Genomic DNA, 22,649 nt, shown 5'->3' with positions numbered 1-22,649 from the left:
CCTAAGATTATTTTCCTCAGAGCCTTGGAATTATATTTTATCAACATAGAGAAGCACAATCCTTACTTTTATGAATCTGGCTTAATAAAACTTAATCTTTGTCCATGTGTAATTTAGAAGTCATCTTCTGCACAGTGTGGGGCAGAGTGGTAATTAAGATTATCAATGGTTTGGGAGCAGTACTTTCTCCACAGTGACTGCGCCCTCAGGTATGTTTGTTATGATGATAGTGATATCATCTCTTAATTCTAACTAAGAATACATCCCTTTTTGCATTTGTTTTTATACTTTTAGAAAATAAATAGCTATTTTTTTTTTAAGATTTATTTATTTATATAAGCACTGGGTACAGTCAGAAGTGCAGGAGGGTGAGAGGATTCACCAGAACCAGAGCGGAGAGCAGAACAGGCAGAAGGACCAACTTACACTGCTGAGGGGAGCAGCGGGTGGCAGGAGAAGTCTGCGTGCCATGTGGGACCCTCACTGGGGGCCAGGTATCAAACCGGCGCTGCAGAGGCTGCAGCAGCTTCGCAGCTCAGTGCTCAACCACTACACCACCAGGGGAGGCCCAAAAATAAATAACTTCTGATTGGTTTGTAGTAAAGCAAGTAGCAGAGGGTCATTTCTTTTCCCACCTGGAGATGTGCAGACAGCTATGCAGTTCTCCGTATGGTTGGTCAGGAGCCTTATCTGAAAGCATTTATCAAAGAAAGTGGGCTATGAGAATAAACTGTGGCCTTTCTTTAGAAACACAGCATGACATGGTGAGAGCCCCATTGTGGGTTTTGTGGAGAGGGTGTCTAGTTAGAGTACACATCAGGCATGCTCAGAGACTCCTGGCAGACCCACACATACCTTGGATCCAGAGTTGCCTCTTAACCTCATTCCAGCTACTCCAGGGACTTGCTTTGTAGTGGAGGGAAAAGTCTACCAGCCTTCTTCGGTGGATTTTGTACCCACTCTCTTGTTTTTAGGATTTGACACCTCAGGTCATTTAATATCAAACATAGAAGTAGTGTTTATAATCTGGACTTTCTGAAAAGCATGAATTAGTAAATGTGATAATGCACTTAAAGTACTTAATCCAGAGCCCAGATTAGACTGTAACGGGATTTATTTTCGTGACTTGGAATACTGCTAGAGGGCCAAAGCTGAGGAGGGGAAAGTACTAAGCAGCCTCACTTTAAGTTCAGGGAAGCCCTAGAAAGGTAAGAGGGACCAGTTCCCTCCCCAGAAGGCCATATCAAAGAGCAGGCCTTGTCACCAAGCGCAGCTTAGTGCTTTCAAATGGTGCCAGTGAGGCAAACTTTCTGATCCAGGAGGCAACTATTAAGAAGGCTCAGAGAAAAGAACCATGATCCATGATGTCTACTTTTAGTTCTTCCCTTCTTGCTAGGCAAAGGTAATTAACCATTTCAGGTCAGTTTACCAGTAAAATGAGAGGATTAATACCTCAAAGTCCACTTTAAGCTCTCAAATAATTTTTTTTTTAAAGATTTATTTATTTATGCATAGAAGAACTGGGGTACAGGCCAGAGGTTGGGGGTGGTTGAGAAAATTCACCAGAGACAGAGTGGGGAACAGAACAGGCAGACTGACTGAAATACACTGCTGAGGAAAGCAGTGGGTGAGTCAGGTGAGGTCTGCTGCACCGTGTGGGTATCTTCCTGGCCAGGGATTGAACTCATGCTGCAGAGGCTGCGGCATCTTAACCCCTTATGCCACCAGGGAGGGCCTCAAATAATATTGCTGTCTACATGTTTTGTTGGAAGTTATTACTCATATAAACAAAATTGTCTGGGCCTCCCTGGTGGCACAGGTGGTTGAGCACAGCACTGTGAAGCTGTCCACAGCCTCTGCAGTGCCAGTTCGATCCCCGCCGGCCTCTGAGCAACCCACATGGCAAGCTGACCTCTCCTGTCTCGCCCGCTGCTCCCCTCAGCAGTGTATTTTGTCAGTCTGCCTATTCTGATCCCTGCTCTGTCTCTGGTGAATCCTCTCACCCTCCCACGCATCTGGCCTATACCCTGGCTCTTGTATAAATAAAAAAAAAAATTAAAAAAAATTTTTTTAAATAGGGCCTCCCCGGTGGCGCAGCAGTTGAGCTCTGGGTTGCGAATCTCCCTGCGGCCTCTGCGGCGCCGTTCGATCCCCGGCTGCTCCCCGGCCACCGGAGGAGGGTCCCACATAGCACGCAGACCTCTCCTGCCGCCCGCTGCTCCCCTCAGCAGTGTACTTCGGTCCTTCTGCCTGTTCTGCTCCCCACTCTGGCTCTGGTGAGTTCTCTCGCCCTCCCGCACTTCTGACTGTACCCAGTGCTTGTATAAACCAACCAACCAACCAAATAAATAAATAAATAAAACATGCCTCTATAAAAAAAAAAAAAAAATGTAGTTTGACTTTTTAAAAAAAAAATTTTTTTTTAAATAAAATTGTCTAGAAACCTGGGTCTGCAAGGAAATCAGGATAGGATGGAATCTGATTAGAAATAATGTGTGATTCTCTTTAAGCCGAGGGTTGTGTCACCCAGACACCTTCCCGAGACATTTAGTTTCATGGCCTGGAAAACTGCAATGGGCAGCTGGCACATCATAGAAGCACTGTGAGGAGATTTCAAAATCCCCCAGGTCAGTGCGTTCTCAGTGTGACCCAGGCAGTATCAGATGTGGGAGCTACCTACTTTACCCTCTCTTGAGAGACCTCCATGAACACTGAGCTTTTAAGCATTTGTATTGTCCTACCAGGCAGGCTCCAACAATTTGGCAGTGGCCCCCATTTTTCCCCTGCAAAGCCTGTCAGTGTTTGGAGGGAACCGTGTTCTAAACATCAAGCATGGATGTGATCTCCAAGAAGGCACATTGGCAGAGTAAATGCCTTGTAGCCCCAATCTGAACACACTCCTTGGGACTGCTACTACAGATGCCCTGGAAAGACCGTGCTAGCACCTCTGTTAGGTTTATTTAAACAGAAAACCTAAAAGACTTATTTTTACATTATAATAGTATTTCCCCAGGTAATCAACCCAGGTGTGGTCAGGGTACAAAATCAAGCCCATCTTGGGCCTACCTAGCCTCTCCTAGAACTTACTTTGTCCCAGAACTCAAGATGGTTCTCCATTCTGCCCACATCAGTCCAGGATGAGCCAGGATGAACACCTCCCAGAAGCCAAAGAGTCAGCCTTCCTTGCTACCTGAGTCCATCCTCCACTCCTGAGTCCATCCAGATGCTCAGCTGCCACCCTCCAGTCACATAAACCCCAACCCCCATGCAAGACCTTGCTCCAGAAGGGATTTCGCCCTATGCCTGGCTGAACCTTGAGCCTCTTGTCTTACTTTGTTTTGTTTTTTGGTTCTTGCACAGGTGCAAGAAGCCCAGGCTCAAACTGAACCATTCCCCTTGGTTTTGATCTGTCCTGGATATTCACACTTGAATTGTTTCTTTCCTATACTTGGTTTACAGCTAACCTGAGAAACTGTCACCCTCTTTTCTCCTGAAGGTTTGGCTCTAGCCTCCTTAGCCACTCTTCTTCCCTGAGGGCAGCTTCTGTTTCTGCCACTCCCAGAAAAGGCCTCCTGTGACCATCAGCACATGGTGTTTGTGGGGAGGAAGTGTATGAAGACAGACTGTTTTAACTATAAATTACAATGTATTATTATAGCCAGTCATTAAGAGGTTAGGCCTGGGGCCTTCCCCATGGTGCAGCAGTTGAGCACTGGGCTGAGAAGCTGTCCGCAGCCTCTGCAGCGCCAGTTCGATCCCCACCTGCCAGGCGAGGGTCCCACATGGCGCACAGACCCTTCCTGCCTCCCGCTGCTCCCCTCAGCAGTGTACTTCGTCACTCTGGCTGTTCTACTCTCTGCTCTGGCTCTGGTGAATTCTCTCACCTTCCCTTGCCTCTAACTGTACCTAGTGCTGGTATAAATAAATAAATAAAATATTTTTTAAAAATTAAAATAAAATAAAACAAGTAACATTTAAAAAAAAAAAAAGTTAGGCCAAGTTGAACTGTTGACATAGTCGTCATATTTACCTGTTTGGAAGTTGAGTAATTTTAACCTACAATTTAGTTTTGTTTTTACTGACTGTGAACCCTCACCTATAACCCTTTCCCAGTTTCTCACTACTCATGTGTGAGGTTGAGGCAGAATACAATCAAAATCTAAAACTGACTTTATTGGCCTTTAGGAGGCACTCTTGGCTCATCTGTATTTTTCTTTTCCTCTTGCAACTCCCCAAGATGAAGATCCTGATCTAAGGAAACTCTACCACTACCCCCAAGGCTGATTCATTTTCCAGGTCTGACTATGCTACATTTTAAGGAGGTAACAGTCACAAGTTCATAGATGTGGGCTTCTATCTCTCTCTCTCTCTCTCTTGTCTGTAGCTTCTCACCTGCCTGTTTTTCAGAGAGCTTTACTTGCCTGGAAAAAGTACCCAGTAGCCCAGCCTTAGGCAATGGAGTAAACTCCCACTCCTACCCCCATGTGCCTTTACTTTGAGTATTTTTGCAGACTCCATTCTGGACTCATAAAAAATAGAGACCTCTTCACAGGTCAGCCCAGCATTCTAGGCTTCTGCATGGGGCTTGAGGTTCAGCTATATTGAAGGAGGCATAGCCAGATTCACATATCGCTACATTACCTGACCCATTATTATCATGATATACATCATCCTCACCATTGTTCCCCCCACAAGGCAATGTCATGTTAGAATCTAAGTCCAGATGGGACTTAGTCCACAAGAAACAAGTGGGCCTAGACTAAAAAGATGCCTATTCTAGCTTCATTTCCTACGACAGGGACAAATTAATAAAAGGTGGGAAAGTGCTTATAAAGGTTCCACTGCCCCTTACTTACAGGCTGACAGCTTTGGACAGGGAGGAAATTGGGGAGCCGGTCTCTCATATTTAGGAAACACACACACACATACCTGGCACTCTTATGACAAACAGGCAGGTGTCAACTTGAGACCCAAAAAAATAAGTAGGAAGAGAAAGCTCATGGTTGCTGAAACTCCCAGTAGGTAGTAAGCTCTACAAGGGCAGATCATAACTAATTTTATTCACTTATTTTGCCAGGGCTTAGGACATGTGTGTCAAATGTTTGACTCAATAAGAATTTGTTAATGGCCCATACAAAGTGATCAGTTTAGATTGCACACCACAGACTCTGGGAAATACTTCAGGGAGATATTACATGTTACCCAACATACCCGGTGTCACTTAAATATCTGATAGATTTTAGGTTGAAGTAGAAATTACATAGAAAACTAAACAACCCTGGGCCTCCCCGGTGGCGCAGCGGTTGAGCGCTGGGTTGCGAAGCTGCCCGCAGCCTCTGCAGCGCCGGTTTGATCCCCGGCTGCTCCCCAGCCACCGGAGGAGGGTGCCACATGGCGCGCAGACGTCTCCTGCCGCCCGCTGCTCCCCTCAGCAGTGTACTTCGGTCCTTCTGCCTGCTCTGCTCCCCGCTCTGGCTCTGGTGAATTTTCTCACCCTCCCGCGCTTCTGACTGTACCCAGTGCTCGTATAAATAAATAAATTTTTAAGAAAAGAAAAGAAAACTAAACAACCTGAAAAAAGCAATATCATTTCTAAGGCAAATACAAACAAAAACCAGGGAAGAATAAGGAGTCATAATTTTACTATGTAACATCACAGAATACTGATAGACTTGAAATAATGATTAACCACTTTGGAAGCTAGGTTGGAAAGGGTGCGTGAGGGACATGGCTCTCCTGGTGGCTAGTCTGCAGATAGGCCTAAGCCTGGACAACTGAGAACCACAAAGTATAAAGGTAGAAATGAGTGCAGAAGGGTATATGTAAGGGCTGCTCCTTCACATCACGAATCCATAGAACGCTCACTCTTTAACACAGGTAGGGTCTTCTGAATTATGAAAAACAATCTCTCCTAACTTGTCTAGGGGGGATTCCACAAGTATCAAAAATCTGGACTTTGCCTTTTGTTTCCTGACTGTACTTCATTCCCACAGACCCACAGGACCCAGACCCACATGCCCAACTCAGGAAAAAGCACTTTTTCCTCCCTGGCCTCCCCTTGGTTATCTCTCTAACACACATGCCACCACACAACCACACACAGCCATCAACATCCTATTGGCCAAAGTTCCAAGCCCACGGGCATCAATGTGACTTAGGTGTCAAAAAACATCAGTGCTTGGGGCCTCCCCGGTGGCGCAGCGGTTGAGCGCTGGGTTGCGAAACTGCGCGCGGCCTCTGCGGCGCCGGTTCGATCCCCGGCTGCTCCCCGGCCACCAGAGGAGGGTCCCACATGGCGCGCAGACCTCTCCTGCCGCCCGCTGCTCCCCTCAGCAGTGTACTTCGGTCCTTCTGCCTGCTCTGCTCCCCGCTCTGGCTCTGGTGAATTCTCTCACCCTCCCGCACTTCTGACTGTGCCCAGTGCATGTATAAACAAAAACAAAACAAACAAAACCAGCAAAACAAATAAATAAAGCATGCCTCTATAAAAAAAAAAAAAAAAAAACATCAGTGCTCCTGCTTACAGCAGGAAGGGGCATAGAGGTTCCTGAGGCCCTCTCCTAGAATTGGGGTTAAAGTGACACCTCTTTGCCTCCTTAACTAGGCAAGAACACACCCATTGTAAGACAGAAGCTCTCAGTAAAAAATCTTTTCACATCTTTGCTCTCTAAACCTTTTATGCTCCTTTTGCCTTACTGACTCATCTAAACTCTTTTTTCCCTTTTAATTTGTATATAGTTGAATTTTGGATAATACAATATAAACCATTGTAAGTTTACTATTCAGTGGCATTTAGTACATTTACAAAGTTGTGCTACCACGTCCTATATCAATTCAGAACACTTTCATCACCTCAAAAGAAAACCTAATTAGCTCATCACACCCATTTCTCCTTCTCCCCCAAAACCTCTTGTAGCCATCCTACACTGTCTTCATAACTATTTTGGACTTTTCGCATTTTGGTCTTAGATCTCATATAAAATTTGTCACCTATCCTATCTGGTGATGAGCTGAAGCCCCAGATTTGCTTCCAGTTACCCCTGGCTCCTTTCTTGATCCAGACTCCCTCCCTCCAGTGCACAAGCAGACACATTCACTAGTGTGGCTTTGGGCCTCTGAATCCTTCAGGAAAGAGCTGCTCAAACTCTGTTGGCCGTGATTTGAACTTGATGGGGTAGATGAGGAAAGGAGTAACTAGCCAGATGGGTTTGGCATCTGAGCTCATCAGTACCCTCACTGTGGATGCCAAACGTTGGAGAGTAGACTTCTCAGCCAGGGGCAGAGCAGAGACTCGAGAGAGGCTGCTGTCGTGCTGCATTTAGAGGTAATGCTCAAGGATTAATCCTAATATACTTATATAACCTTTAGAGCACAAAAGCCTTGTATTTTCCTTTACTTAGGTCAATTCCAGGAAATACCTGACTGCAAGATGGATCCTAAGTTAAGTAGCAGGGACTAATAAGTAGCAGGGACTAAATAGCAATAACTGCCATATAAAGTGAGATAAACTGCTTCCTCCCAGCTCACAAGAAAGTTTTGCAACCCAGTGATCCCACCTCAGCTGAAAACTAAAGGAGCTAACAAATAGGATGGGTGGACTGAGGGAGAGAAGAACTAAGGCCTCAGAGCAGAGAGTTTTAGTTAACTGAAAGTAGAAAAAGCACAGTGTGATTGGGGATTGGAGTAGAGCAGATGATGGACAAGCACCAAGGCTGCTTCTGAATATTCAGACACAGCAGTCCTGCTGCTCTAGAAAGCCTCCACCATGAGTAGCTTGGGTACCCTTCTCAGGTCCTAGCCCCAGTATGACCCTTCAGGACACATGTCACATTGAGTCTGTACATGCATTCCTTGGCCTCTCAGCCGCACCGAATGTACGCCCCTCAAGGATTTAGCCAGAATTGTCTAAAATAACACCATGTAATTATTGTTCAATAAACCTCTCAAAGGATAACGACCACTGTGGGCCACACTTGGCACAGCCACAGCTCAGTGCCCTATGGAACTCCTCAGGGGCCAGCTGACAGGGCTCAGGGGAGCCGTGGGGCTGCAGGAGAGGCTGGAGACTACCTCTGCATGCCATGCTGGGAAGGCAGCTGAGACTGCACCATTAATAAGAAAACAAAAGTCACAACTCAGGAGGAAGAGACTTGATATCACAGAATAGGGCAGTTAAGAGGTGATGTGCATGGCTCAGTTTTCTGAGGGCCAAGTGAAAGGGCAGCAGGCCTGGAGAAATTAGTGGTCCAAGGAGATGGCACTGTGGGTGACAGTGGACAGAGGTGAAGGAGGCCAAATGGACTAAGGAGAGGGTTAAGGCCCAGCAAAACATGGATGTGTCCTCCCCGTGGACGTGGCTGGCAGGTCTCCACTGAAGTACAACACGGCTGTACAAATCCATTTGGCAGGACATGGTAGGGCCTATGACTTGCTGACAAGTTAATCTGAGCAGAGGACACTGCCAGAGTACAGACTATCCCAAAACTGCCGTATCACGTGAGCCAGGCTAGAGGGACTCGGGACTTCCTTGGTTCCTCGGAGGGATGCAGCATACTGGTGCTGGGAAGGTTCACTCGTCCTAGGACCGAGCCTCTGGCTAGGGGACCCAGTGAAAGGCTCCAGGCCTTATGGGGGCACACCCAGTTCCAGTGCTAGCAGGTAGGGAAGGGCTCACAATGGGGCATACACGACACAGCTACCAACCCCATCTGCATTTGTATCAGAGCCTTGAGGGATGATGTGGTCAGGCCAGAGTCTCCTGAACATCTGGAGTCCAGAAGCATTTGGGGACAGAGGCTGGTCCCAGCTCTGGCAGGTCAGGGAAACTGGCCAATCCCATTTCCTCTTCCTGGATGCCCAAACTCCCAGTCTCACTTTAGGCATGTTGGGGTCCAGGCACTGACATCTGGCCAGTGGGATGTTGCTGCCTCTCCCAGTGTATCTCCACTCTGTCCTGGGTTCATTCTTCCCCTGCAGGAGATACCTTGGTGCTAGAGCAGACTGATGGCCCTCATTGTCCCAGTCTTTCTCACACTCCTCATGTTCTTTGCCATGTGACCCTCTCTAAAGGCAGGGTCCACTCTCTCCACACCCATCCATCTCTAGAATGTTAGCAGCAGATATGACACCTACAGAGAATGGAAAAGCTTTATCTTGTTTCTTCACTTTTGTTCCTCTGCAATGACCTTCAAAGCAAGCCTGACCTAGCCTGCTGGAACATAAGCCCCATCTCCCTGCCCCACAAACCATGCCACAACATGTGAACAAGGCCAGTCAGACCAAAAGAGCTGCACAGCCATGTTTGTGCACACTAAATTGCTGACCATAGCCTCACAAGAAAATGAAATGTTTCCTCTTATTTTCTGGTTGCTTTTGTATGTAAGTTAACACTAGATACACAAAATAGTGCTAACACTCAAGGACCCAGTGAAGCAGACACCAGCACGACTTAGGGCTCTGACATGAACCAGCAATCAGCTTTTATTGTGAGTCACACAATTTCAAGCTTGCTTGTTACTGCAGCAGAGCTGATCCTCTCCTGACTAATCCACTATGAGCAGGTCACATGCCCCACCCTGCTTCATCTCCTTGGAGACCTGAGCACAGGGAAGGTGGTAGATGAATTGAATTGAATGTACAGCAATTATCCTCCAGCACAAGGAGAAGAAGTAGTGGTGTGTCTTCTGGAAGCCCATGCGCTGGTAGAGGGCCAGAGCAGAGTACTGCAGCGAGCTGGTGCTGAGGACGACTGCACTGTAGCCCTGGTCCTGCCCAAACTGGAGGACAGTCCTGACCAGGGCTTTGGCTATCCTGCGGCCTCGGTGCCCCAAAGCCACACAAAGGTGAAGCAACTCCAGCCGCTCCTTCCTCAGGGCAGGGTCCTTCACGGGCAGAGCACCCACCATGCCCACCACCTGCCCCTCACATTCAGCCACCCAGAAGCAAGCCATGCTCACTGAAGTAGGAGCAAAGACATGACTTCAAATTCAGTCCAGGGGTGTTTGGCAAAGAATCACAGGGCCGGGAAGAGAAAGGTTGGCCAGGAGGGCCAGGAGCCAGGTGCCGGTGACCAGGAATACAACAAAAGGCACCCCAAGCAGGAGCAGGACTATTCAGGGAAGCTTCACAAGTGATAGAAGGTGGTGGGGGCATATTCTCACATCCCCTGAAAGAACAGCCCAAGACCCTTTTTCAATCCTTATCCTGTGTTTGTGTATGTTATAAGGAGGAAAAGGAGCCATGGATGGCTTTGTACATTAATCTGAGTCCACAAGAGATGCTTGGAGTCCCGGCGTAGCAGCCCAACAGCCCTGGGAAAAAGAGGAAGCCAGGTGAGTGCCCACATCGCTCCCACTTACCAGAACAAGTGAGACCCTACTTCAGGTTTTCACTCTCTGGCTCTTTTGCCCAAGAGGAAGTAGGCCACAGAGCCTGGAGGTGTTGGGCCAGAAGACAGTTATTTCATCCTGGCTCTGTCCATTTCTGGTGTGTGCCCTTAGGCAAGTCCATTAACTTCTCTGAGCTCCTGTTTCTTCACCTGAACACGTGAAGAACTTATATAAAAACTTGCCATCTTGGCTAGTGCTGAGAAGTAACTAAGCTGCCTAAGCTGCAGTCTGTCAAGTGCCCTCCCACCCATCCTCTCTCCCCTTTTACAGCTCTCAGCTTATTTTCCATTGGGAACAGCCAGACCAGCTGTGTCCTCCCTCTACTCCCTCTCCCAGGGAACATCCATTGCAGGAGTCCTGTGTTCCCAAGCATACATTTCAGCAAAAGTCCATTCCCCTGGGATGAATTTTTAGGCTGCCGAGTTGACTTAAGAGCTAAATACCTGAAATAGCCCAGACTTGAGGGCCCAAAGATTGTGTGGGGTCCAGCCACCTCCTAGCACTGTCCTTCCACCCATGTCTTCTCACCTGTTACCAGCGAATCTTGTGTCTAGGGTGGCCTCAGCCTGGCCTCTGCCCTATGCCCCAACTTACATCCAGCAGAGACTGTCCAATGCCAGCTCCACCTCTGGGGACCAGGCTCTGATCACAATCTCATTTGCAGGCTGCTGTTTTATTTGTTCATTCTAAACCCTAGGAATGAGGAGCTGGGTTAGGCAGAGCAGAGAGCCCAGACTCCATTCCCCTCTGTGGTCACTAGGGAGTTGTCTGGAGGAGGAGAGGCAGGGTCTGGAACAGCACAGGGGCCTGGCCCTTAAGGACAGCCCTCACCCCTGCACCCATGGGTGTTGAGTCTAGAGCATGTCCCACCTAGCCCTTGTTCCCTGCCTTCCACCTCAGCACGTCCACACAGCTGCTGGTATGGAGGAGTGCTCTGCCATCCCAGTCAGAGTCCACGACCACAGCCTGGGCACATGAGGCCTTCACAACTGGGCTTCTGCCCTGCCTGGCCCGAAATGGTCTTAGTCATTAGACAATTTTCATTCCCTGCACTTACATCTAGGCTGCCCAACCGTCTGGCCACCCTTCCGTCAACCCAGTATGATGCAGCTCCTTGTGTTGACACTCAGTTGGTAGACACCCAGACATGTCATAATGGGTATAGAGTTTCTGTTTGGCCTGTTGGAAAAGTATGAGTAGTTAGAGGCGATGGTTACACACTGTGATGTAGTTAGTGCTGCTGAACTGTACTCTTAAAAATTACTGACATGGCTAATCTCAAGTTGTATACATTTTAATTTGTAAAATAGGAAGAGGAAGGAGCAGAGGGAGGAGTCACAGGCCCCTGCGTGCACCCACAACAGAATTACAAATTCACTGCTTGAACCAGAGCAACTTAATGACTTTAAATTTTTACCAAATTTAAAATGAGACCTCATGCTTCAAATGTAACAAATCACTTATTAACTGAAGAGAGGAGCAGGCCAGCTAAGAGTCAGCATTCTAGGTGTCTTTTTCTGGGTCCAAGCACTGACCTCTGAAATAGCTGGACCATATCCTCCCTCCTTCCTACTTACTGAAACTGTCAGTACCCTACTCTGCCCAAAGGGTCCTATACAAACCAGAAATGTGGACCTCTATGTAGCTCCGAGAGGCCCTTCTCACATCTGTCTTCATTACCATGGGCCTGGAGGGGCCACAGCACACACCCCAGTACAGAAAAAGTATTTTTTCAGTCCACCATTTCCCAAGGCTTTCCCCACATTCTCACACAGGTACGCATGCACACACACACACACACACACAGCCATCAACATCCTCTCTCAGCCAAAGTCCAGGCTCATTGGCATCAGTTTGACTTAAGAGTCACCAGGAAGTGTCAAACATCAGTGCTCCTTAACCTCAGGAGGGGCTGTGTGGACAGGCTACCTCCTGTGCCCAGTAGGGTCATGCTGGGCATTGGAGCAGCACCCACTCAAGCTGGAGGCATCCCAGAGAGCAAGGCTACTGCTCCTGAACATTCAGAACCAGCCTCAGCCTTGTCCATCACCTGCTCCAATGCCCTGCACTCAAGCCCCAACCCTGGGCCCTTTTTTGCTCCTTTCTATCAAGCAAGGCTCTTTCTGCATCAGTCTTAGTCCCTGCTCTCCCTCTGCCTGCAGTTTTCTCCTCCTACCTCTGCCACCCCTCCGGTGTTTGTCAGCTCCTCTACTTTCCAGCTGAGGTGGGACACGGGGTTGCAAAGATCACTGAGATCAGGAGGAAGAAAGCAGTTCTCTGGCATGTACAGCCCTGGTGGGCATGGGCCAGGTTTCTCTAGAATTAAAAACACCACATTGTAACTGTTGTTCAATTAACCTCTCAAAGCGTCCTCTCAATTAACCTCTGTAGGTGTCCCATGGTGCAGGCGCAGGCCAGTGCCTGTTGGGATCTCCTCCTGGGGGCCAGCTGACAGGGCCCAGGAAAACCAGAGGGGCAGCAAGAGAGGCAGGAGCACACTGGAGAGGCAGCCGAACTCCACCATTCAAAAGGAAATGCAGTCACAACTCAGGAGGCAGTGGGCTTGATGAAATGGCAGATTAGGTCAGTTGAAGAGGTCTTGTGCATGGCTGAGTTTTCTGAGGGCACAGCTGAAGGGGAAAAGGCAGCGGGCCCGGATATGTTGGTGGCTAGGCAGAAGGCACTGTGAGTGACAGCGGCAGGGAGAAAAGAGGCTGAAACGGAGGAAAGAGAGAGCTGAGTCCCGTGGACAAGACTGATAGGTCTCCACCGAGTGCAACACGCCTGTACAAATCCATTTGGCAGGACAGGGTTGGGCCTGTGACCTGCTGACCCTTCAGACGAGTTCATCTGTGAGCAGAGGACACTGCCAGAGTAGAAAGGGTGGCAAAACTGCAGGGTCACGTGAGCCAGGCTGAGAGGGACCCAGGACTTCCTTGGTCCCTCAAAGGGATGGAGCATGCTGGCGCAGAGAAGGCTCAGTTCATCCTCGGACCAAGCCTGTGGCTGGGGGACCCAGTAAAGGCTCCAGGCCTTATGGGGGCACACCCAGTTCCAGTGCTAGCAGGTAGGGAAGGGCTCACAATGGGGCATACACAACATAGCTAACAAACCCCATCTGCATTTGTATCAGAGCCTTGAGGGATGATGTGGTCAGGCCAGAGTCTCCTGAACATCTGGAGTCCAGAAGCATTTGGGGACAGAGGCTGGTCCCAGCTCTGGCAGGTCAGGGAAACTGGCCAATCCCATTTCCTCTTCCTGGATGCCCACACTCCCAGTCTCACTTTAGGCATGTTGGGGTCCAGGCACTGACATCTGGCCAGTGGGATGTGCCTGTGCCTCTGTAGGTCTAGCCCAGTGTATCTCCACTCTGTCCCTGGGTTCCTTCTTCCCCTGCAGCAGACACCTTGGTCCCAGAGCAGATTGATGGCCTCATTGTCCCCGGTCTTTCTCACACTCCTCATGCTCCTTTTGTCATGTGACCCTCTCTAAAGGCAGGGTCCCCTCTCTCCACTCCCATCCATCTCATGGATGTTAGCAGGTATGTCACCTACAGAGAATGGAAAAGCTTCATCTTGTTTCTTCTTCACTTCTGTTCTTCTGCAACTACCTTCAAAGCAAGCCTGACCTAGCCTGCTGGAACATAAGTAAGCCCCATCTCCCTGCCCCCCAAACCATTCCACAACATGTGAACAAGGCCAGTCAGACCAAAAGAGCTGTGCAGCCATGTTTGTTTGTGCACACTAGATTGTTGACCACAGCCTCACAAGAAAATGAAAAGTTCCTCTTATTATGTGGCTGCTGTTGTATGTAATATGTTGTAGCACTAGATACACAAAACACTGTTAACCCACAAGGACCCAGTGAAGCAGACACCAGCATGACTTAGGGCTCTGACATGAACCAGCAATCAGCTTTTATTGTGAGTCACACAATTTCAAGCTTGCTTGTTACTGCAGCAGAGCTGATCCTCTCCTGACTAATCCACTATGAGCGGGTCACAGGCTCCACCTTGCTTCATCTCCTTGGAGACCTGAGCACAGGGAAGGTGGTAGATGAATTGAATTGAATGTACAGCAATTATCCTCCAGCACAAGGAGAAGAAGTAGTGGTGTGTCTTCTGGAAGCCCATGCGCTGGTAGGGGGCCAGAGCAGAGTACTACAGCGAGCTGGTGCTGAGGACGACTGCACTGTAGCCCTGGTCCTGCCCAAACTGGAGGACAGTCCTGACCAGGGCTTTGGCTATCCTGCGGCCTCGGTGCCCCAAAGCCACACAAAGGTGAAGCAACTCCAGCCGCTCCTTCCTCAGGGCAGGGTCCTTCACGGGCAGAGCACCCACCATGCCCACCACCTGCCCCTCACATTCAGCCACCCAGAAGCAAGCCATGCTCACTGAAGTAGGATTTGGTGATATCAGACATGTCTGTGCGCAAAGACATGACTTCAAATTCAGTCCAGGGGTATTTGGCAAAGAACCGCAGGGCAGCAAGGAGAGAAACGTTGGCCAGGAGGGCCAGGAGCCAGGTGCCGCTGACCAGGAATACAACAAAAGGCACCCCAAGCAGGAGCAGGACTATTCGGGGAAGCTTCAGCATGTGGCAGAAGTTGTTTGGGGCATGTTCTTGCATCCCCTGGGAGAACAGCTCCAAGACCCTCTTTTGATCCCTGTCCTGGTATTTGCGGACGTTACAAGGGGGAAAAGGAGCCATGGATGGCTTTGTACATTAATCTGAGTCCACAAGAGATGCTTGGAGTCCCGGCGTAGCAGCCCAACAGCCCTGGGAAAAAGAGGAAGCCAGGTGAGTGCCCACATCGCTCCCACTTACCAGAACAAGTGAGACCCTACTTCAGGTTTTCACTCTCTGGCTCTTTTGCCCAAGAGGAAGTAGGCCACAGAGCCTGGAGGTGTTGGGCCAGAAGACAGTTATTTCATCCTGGCTCTGTCCATTTCTGGTGTGTGCTCTAGGCAAGTCCATTAACCTCTCTGAGCTCCTGTTTCTTCACCTGAACAACACGTGAAGAACTTATATAAAAACTTACAGAAAACTTATAGAAAACTTATATGAAAACTTATATAAACACTTGCCATCTTGGCTAGTGCTGAGAAGTTAATAAGCTGCCTAAGCTGCAGTCTGTCAAGTGCCCTCCCACCCATCCTCTCTCCCCTTTTACAGCTCTCAGCTTATTTTCCATTGGGGACAGCCAGACCAGCTGTGTCCTCCCTCTACTCCCTCTCCCAGGGAACATCCATTGCAGGAGTCCTGTGTTCCCAAGCATACATTTCAGCAAAAGTCCATTCCCCTGGGATGAATTTTTAGGCTGCCGAGTTGACTTAAGAGCCAAATACCTGAAATAGCCCAGACTTGAGGGTCAGGGGATTTGTGGGGTCCCACCATCTCCTAGCACTGTCCTTCCACCCATGTTCTCTCACCTGCTACCATGAGCCTTGACTGTCCAGGGTGGCCTCAGCCTAGACTCTGCCCTCAGCCTCCAGCCGGCATCCAGTAGAGACTGTCCAAGGCCAGCTTCACCTCTGGGTACCAGGCTCTTAGCGCAACCTCATTGGCTGACTCAGACATTTGTTAATGATAAACCCCAGGAATGAGGAGCTGGGGTAGGCAGAGCAGAGAGCCCATGCCATTTCCCCCTGTGTTCACCAGAGAGTTATCTGGAGGAGAAAAGACAAGGTCTGAAACAGCTCAGGAGTGGCCTGTATGGACAGCCCTCATCCCTGCTCCCATGGGAGTTCAGCCCTGGAGCATGTCCCACCTAGCTCGTGTTCCCTGCTTTCCATCTCAGCACCTCCACACAGCTGCTGAAATGTCTCCCTCACCCTGTGCTCCGCCATCCCAGGTCAGAGTCCACAACCCTACCTGGGCACATGAGACTTGGTCTAAGTCATTTGATCATTTTTATTCCCTGCACTTTCTTACACCCCTCATCCATCCATCAGCCCTCCCTCCACCCAGTAGGATGTAGCTCTTGTACAGGGGTCCCTTTCAAGACAATCTCCCTGATGTTCAGCCACAGGTGCCTGGACTGTGTGCTGCTACTGTGGATTCTGACCTTTGTCACACCTGTGCCTGAGCAATTGTGAAAAATTTTTTTACTGAGATGTAGCAGCAGTAAGACAGACAAGTGCAGAAGAAACAGACAAGTCCCTTCTCCTGGAATTGATATGTTAGGAAGGGGCATCTTCCAGAAATTTCCTTGAACCCCTCCCTATATGTCCTCCCCCAGACCATCTCAGTCCCTAGCTCTGTTTTCTTATAGTTCTTTGAGGCAAGTATCACTATCAGAATCCAGCTCGTGTGTGTGATATTTATGTGCTTGTTTGGGGCCAGGCACCATGTAAACGCCTGCATCCAAGTGAGTGTGATGTGAGCCTCTGGGGGGATGTGAGGCAGAGACTAGAGGGGAGGCAGCCTGAGCTAGGCAGAGTAAGGGGTAGGATTTCAGGCTGAGGGACCAGAGGACTGAATTCCCTGAGGCAGGACAAGGACAAGGCTTTCAGGACTGATGGTAACTTGTCTGCGGAGGGAGGCGTGGTGAGGGTAGCAGAACCCTGGCACACAGGGCCTGTGGTCCAGATCGAGGAGTTTGGACTCTATTCCAAGAGTCGCAGCTGGCCTTCAATATGCTGTTAAATGGGGAGGAACATTACCATGGTTTATAGCATTTTTGTCAGCAGTGGGATATGTCTGTGTGTGTGCTGTGTAACAGCAAAATAAATAAACAGCACTACTAATGGACCTCCAGTGCTGACCAGCCACTTTGGGAGCTGGGGAATGGGAAGCTTGCATAGGTCTGTTCCTCCTGGTGGCTAGTTTACAACAAGTCTAAATTGAACAGTTCAGAGAGAGACCATGGCCAAGTAAAAAGGTGAAGTTAGTTTACAGGGCAATGTATAATGGCTACTCCTTCACATCACAAATCCAAACAACTCTGCCTCTTTTTTTTTTTAATTTTTTTAAATTTATACAAGAACCAGGGTACAGGCCAGATGTGTGGTAGGATGGGAGGATTCACCAAAGACAGAGTGGGGAACAGAACAGGCAAGCTGACTAAAATACACTGCTGGGTGCTGCAGGAAGCTTTGATGCCCCAGCCAAATAAGACACTGGCAAGCAGCGAAGCCCAAAGGGCCTCACACCGTGGGGCTGAAGATTCCTTGTGCCTCACACCGTGAGGTTGAAGATCTAACCTTCCTTCACTTTTTGTTCTTGGTCATAAATAAGAAAAAAAAATTTCCCAAAAAAGTACATTAGGCACTATATTATATGCATCAGTATATTGCAAATAAACGGCACGGAAAATTAGAAACTAATTATTAAACGATTTGGCCTACTTGACAATGGAAGACAACTTATTGAGCATGCCTGACAAGCATTACAATACAATAATTATAGTAGGTCCTTCTATTTTGTTTTCTCTTGAAGTTTCTTGGGAAAGTTTTTAATATGAAGCTATTTGAGTTAAGGAATTTCTAGGTAGAAAAAAGTTCTGATAGCTGAACAGCAGCTGGTCTCCGGCTGAAGGCCATGTGAATAGAATAGTCCTTTGATGCTTAGGCTTTAGCTGATAGGGATGCACTGGCGGTTATTCACTGTTTTAAATAATTGTCTAGATGAAAAAAAGAAAAAAATAAGTAGTTTTAATGTTAGGTCTGGTTTATTATCTATTAACCTTGAAAGCTGCTGTCTAGCTGAGACCTGTAGGAGCCAGTAGTCTATGGGAAACATAATACACTAATTGTTTATGCTTTACACATGAGAATGTATTTTCTTATTATTACTACTAATAATGAATAAATAAAGACCTGCTGAGTCTCTCGGCAGAAGATACTAACACCTCACCAAGTGTCGGTGTCTCCTCATTCCCTTCCCCTCAGCCCTTAAGTTTCAGTTCTTTCGTTTTCGCCTAGGCCGTCTCATCCTTTCAGGAACCCCTGACACGACGTTTTGCCGGAGGCTGGTCCCCGGCAGCTGAGGAGAGCAGCTGGCAAGACAGGAGAGGTCTGCGCGCCATGCGGGACCCTCCTCCGGTGGCCGGGGAGCAGCCGGGGATCGAACCGGTGACGCAGAGGCTGCGGGCGGCTTCGCAACCCAGCGCTCAACCGCTGCACCACCGGGGAGGCCCACCAACTCTGCCTCTTTAATACAGGTCCATATATACATAATTCTGATAGGTATAAAAACTTAAAAGGTAGACTTAAATTATGAAAACAAAGCATTAAATCTTTTAGAATACACAAGAGTATCTCTAAGAACTTAATGAGCTGGATCATAAAAGAAATGGATCAATACATTTATCAACTGATAAGTGTGATAATTTGCTTTCATAATTTCAGAATACAAGGCACAAAACTGGAGATCATTACAGCACATGTACCATAGGAATTCTTAGGCAAAATAAAGTACTCCTGGGAGTCATATTTTTTGAGAAGATAATCTATAGAAAAATGGGCTGAAGACATCCTTGCGCAGACAATTTCATGGAAAAAATACAACTGACGTAAAAATATTAGAATTTCCTAGATTTATTGTGAAATAGGAAATGTACATTATTAGCAGAACAAAAATTACCTTTTTACCTCTCACTGGACTAGCAGACATTTTTACGTCTGACCTTCCAAGTGTTGACAAGAATGTGGATCAAATGGAATTCACACATTTGTTTGAGGATTGGCATTCTCTCTGTACCCACCACATCTAAGTACACATGGAGTAAAAGTGTACACCAGCAATCAACCCAGGAAGGTTCACAAGAAATGATAGTAAAGGAAGGGAAACAACCAGAAGTCCCTTGACAAGAGAAATGAGAGTATATTCAGAAGGATATTCATGACATGCAGATAAAGCTGAATGAATCTTAGAAATGATGGTGAGTAGAAAAAGCAGATGAAAAAATACATTGTATGATACCATCTTTATAGGTTTTTAAAAGTCAAAGTTAACATTGTTATAATGATTATAAGGGACATGATTATAAGATCAGCTAGCTAGCTAGCTAGATGGCAGTTGGGTGGGATGGTAGATACATGACTTGATGGAAGGAAGGAAGGAGGCTCGGAGGAGTGGATACCTTTTGAGGGCATAGGGTTGGGGATGAAATAGTTTCTTGTCAAAAATGATTCATGTTTCAGGTTATTCTGTTTCTTTTCTAATCTAATTTGTCCCCCAGACATAGTTTTGCTGATGCAAGAAAGAACATCCTGATCAGTCCACACACCAGTCTTCCGACCCATGCTGACCAGTCTTCCAGCCATGTCCAGTCTTTAGCCATGCCCAGTCTCCCAGCCACGACCCTGGTATTTTCCTTTTCTCAGCATTTTATGCCTAGGGGTCTCCAACATTTCCCCCATTTTTGTTTTTTAATGCAGCCTTGACAGTGAATATGGTGGCAGCATTCAGTTGTTTTCACTCCCATTTGTTGAAAACTATACAAAGTAACATATATGCAAAAATAAGAATTAGTACAATTAACATTAAGATAATTCCCAAAGGTTTTACATAATTCAATGGATTTAAATTGGCTAATCCCCCATCATTGAATTTTACAACATCTTTTCCTCTTATTACTGATAAGTGTTTAGCAAATGCAGCCTGTATATTAGGTTGCAAGCATTACATTAGTTCAGATATATTTACATTTCCTTGTAAATGTAGCTTAATATGTCTTCATGCAGCATTAGTATGATTATATACAAATAGAGTTACACAAATTGATGTATAATTCCATTCACAGGGCAAAGACAATTGGGTCTGTACAATTTTTAGCTGATCTAACCATTTTACTGTCGTTGTTATAGTTTGTCCCTAAGGTCCATGACACTGGAATAGGAGTTGCATAGAACAGTATCACAACAAAACACAATAGAATTGGTGGTGTCCATAGGGCTTGTTGATGTTCATCAAGTCAGCATACAACTGCCTCAAGGGCATCAAGTCTCAATCTGACATTCTGGAGTACTGCACAGTCGATGGGAAGGGATGCTCTTTTCTCCTTTTGACCTGCATAGGTGGCATCCCAGGTGGTGGTTGGATCGCTAATGGCTGGAGCCCTGGAATAAGGCTGGTTCTTTTTTCTGGAATCCAAAGTGGTCCTGTAAGTAATAAAACAGAAAAATACCCTCTCCCCCTTGTTAAATGTTTTAAGATCCCAGCCAAGTTGGTCCTCACAATGGATGGTGATATACAACAAAGGGCCTAACACTTGGTTCTGCTGGGATAAAATGTTGTTCTGTTGCCATGATGCCAGAAAAATTAGGAATGAGATGTCGTTACAGTTTTTAGGTTAAAACAATTGCAATTTAAGAATTTAAAAGTAAATAAAATTTTGCATATAAATACCTATGGGAGCCAGTTATCCTCTAGACTCCCCCTTTTTGTATTTTAAGCACTGATCTCAGGGTTTTAGTATATGTTAGAGAATAACAGTCGGTTGCCAGTATTGTCCATGAATGTCTAGTATGATGGTCCTGCATTACTGGAAATTAGCTAGTCCATGCCAAAAGAAAAAAAAAAAAAAGCATCAGGAGGCATTAGCCAAAACAAAGCAGCAAATATATCAAATTACAGGAAGAAAGAAGAAAAAAGAAAAAAATCTTATGACTGGTTTCACTTATCTAAAAATAAGTTTTTTCCACCTTGATCCCAATTTTATACAACAGTACAGCAAAATATTTGCAGACTAAATCTACTTGCAGACCAATTTACCTATTTTTGCATAAAATTGCAAGGCAGGATAACCAAGCAGCAATTTTAGCTGACTTTGTTGGAATACTCCATATAGGATCAGAATGAACTCTTGACATCTAGTCTGTGTAGTTTTCAGGAACAAAGTTGGTTTCCACCTGGGATTTCCTCTTCTCGAGGTTACCAGGACTTTTTGTTTTTCTGGGTTGTCCATTCCTGGTTGTTCTTTTTCTGTGTGGAGGCAAGCTTCCCCACCGTCTTTGGAGGGCTCTGGAACCCTACAAAGCAGCAGGTTTTCTCTTCTTGGTTCAGGTCAAATTCAACTTTCTGAAAGAATTCCAATCAAAGCCACAAAATGAAACACATTTCCAAGTCTCTAGTTTAAGCAGACAAAATTTCCTATTAAATTTATGTAAAAATAGACTCTGCCATAAGTAGTAAAAATTACTGCCGCTATTTTATACTATGTTGGTATCAAGGGGGAAAAAATGTAAACACAGGTCAGCTTTGCTGAAAAATGTAACACTGCTGAAGATCCTCATTAGTCAAAACAAGAAAACTTTGTTTGAGTCAAAACAGATGCAAAAAAAAAAAATCACCAGTATTATTTTAAACAACACTTATTAAAAATCAGGTTTATCACGAACAGTCTATTCAGTCCTTTGTAGGAAATTTCCAATGTCAAAAGTTTCATTAATTGGAATCGGTTGAGGGTTTTTTCCTAGCAACTTTTTCTCAGAAACAATTTTTTTTCAGATATTAAACCACTGAAGTCTATAATATTGCAAGAAAACAATCAAAATTGACAATTTGTATATCTATCAGGTACTGAAAGGTTTTATATAAGTTTTAGAAAACCAAATGCTTCCCTTTTAGTTTTACTTTACCAGGTAAACTAAGTAGGACAAATTTATGTAATGCCTTTCCCAGAAGGAAAGGGATAAAGATTGTGAAGTGTCTCAGTGTGAAATGTCTCTACTGAGGTTCTACAAAATTTCCTTTGATTAACCAAATGACAGACTACCAAATTTTTACTTTTATTTAGATTTTTGGGAAGCTTTGCCATAAATCAGAAGACAGCAACAGCAATCATGTTTAATCTCTATAAAAGTGCCGGCCCTAAGTGTAACGTTGACACTCAAACCATAACCTTTAATTTTTTTTCCAAAAACCTTAATAATTTTTTTAAAGATCTATTTTTATTTATTTGTTTATTTGTTTATTTATACAAGCACTGGGTATAGTCACAAGTGCGGGAGGGGGAGAGAGTTCACCAGAACAGGCAGAAGGACCGAAGTACACTGCTGAGGGGAGCAGCGGGCGGCAGGAGAGGTCTGCGCGCCATGTGGGACCCTCCTCCCATAGTCTGTGAGCAGCCGGGGATCAAAATGGCGCTGCAGAGGCTGCGGGCAGCTTTGCAACCCAGCGTTTAACTGCTGCGCCATCGGGAAGGCCCAATTTTTTGACACTTTAAAGACATTATTTACCCGACATCATTAACCAGACAAAAGATAAGATTATACCCAATACGACCTTATAAGTACATGTTTTAAAACAACTCATT

The 22,649-nt window shown here is 46.4% G+C and overlaps 1 protein-coding gene across 1 annotated transcript; it reads right to left on the bottom strand.

Annotated features, from left to right (window-relative positions):
- Positions 1–9,542: 9,542 nt before the first annotated feature.
- LOC311171778 (N-acetyltransferase family 8 member 2-like) lies at positions 9,543–15,236 on the bottom strand (the record flags this gene model as incomplete). The annotated part of the gene is given in 6 exon segments (XM_084234836.1): positions 9,543–9,955; positions 11,462–11,567; positions 12,565–12,704; positions 14,400–14,547; positions 14,551–14,770; positions 14,772–15,236. Coding segments are annotated over 6 exon segments (1,353 nt in total). The 5' UTR covers positions 15,098–15,236.
- Positions 15,237–22,649: the final 7,413 nt, after the last annotated feature.

Source organism: Talpa europaea (genome assembly GCF_964194135.1).
Source record: "Talpa europaea genome assembly, chromosome: 6".
Classification (NCBI taxonomy): Eukaryota; Metazoa; Chordata; class Mammalia; order Eulipotyphla; family Talpidae; genus Talpa; species Talpa europaea.
Note: the sequence above shows the minus strand (reverse complement) of the source record. Positions and strands in the feature narration are given on the sequence as shown.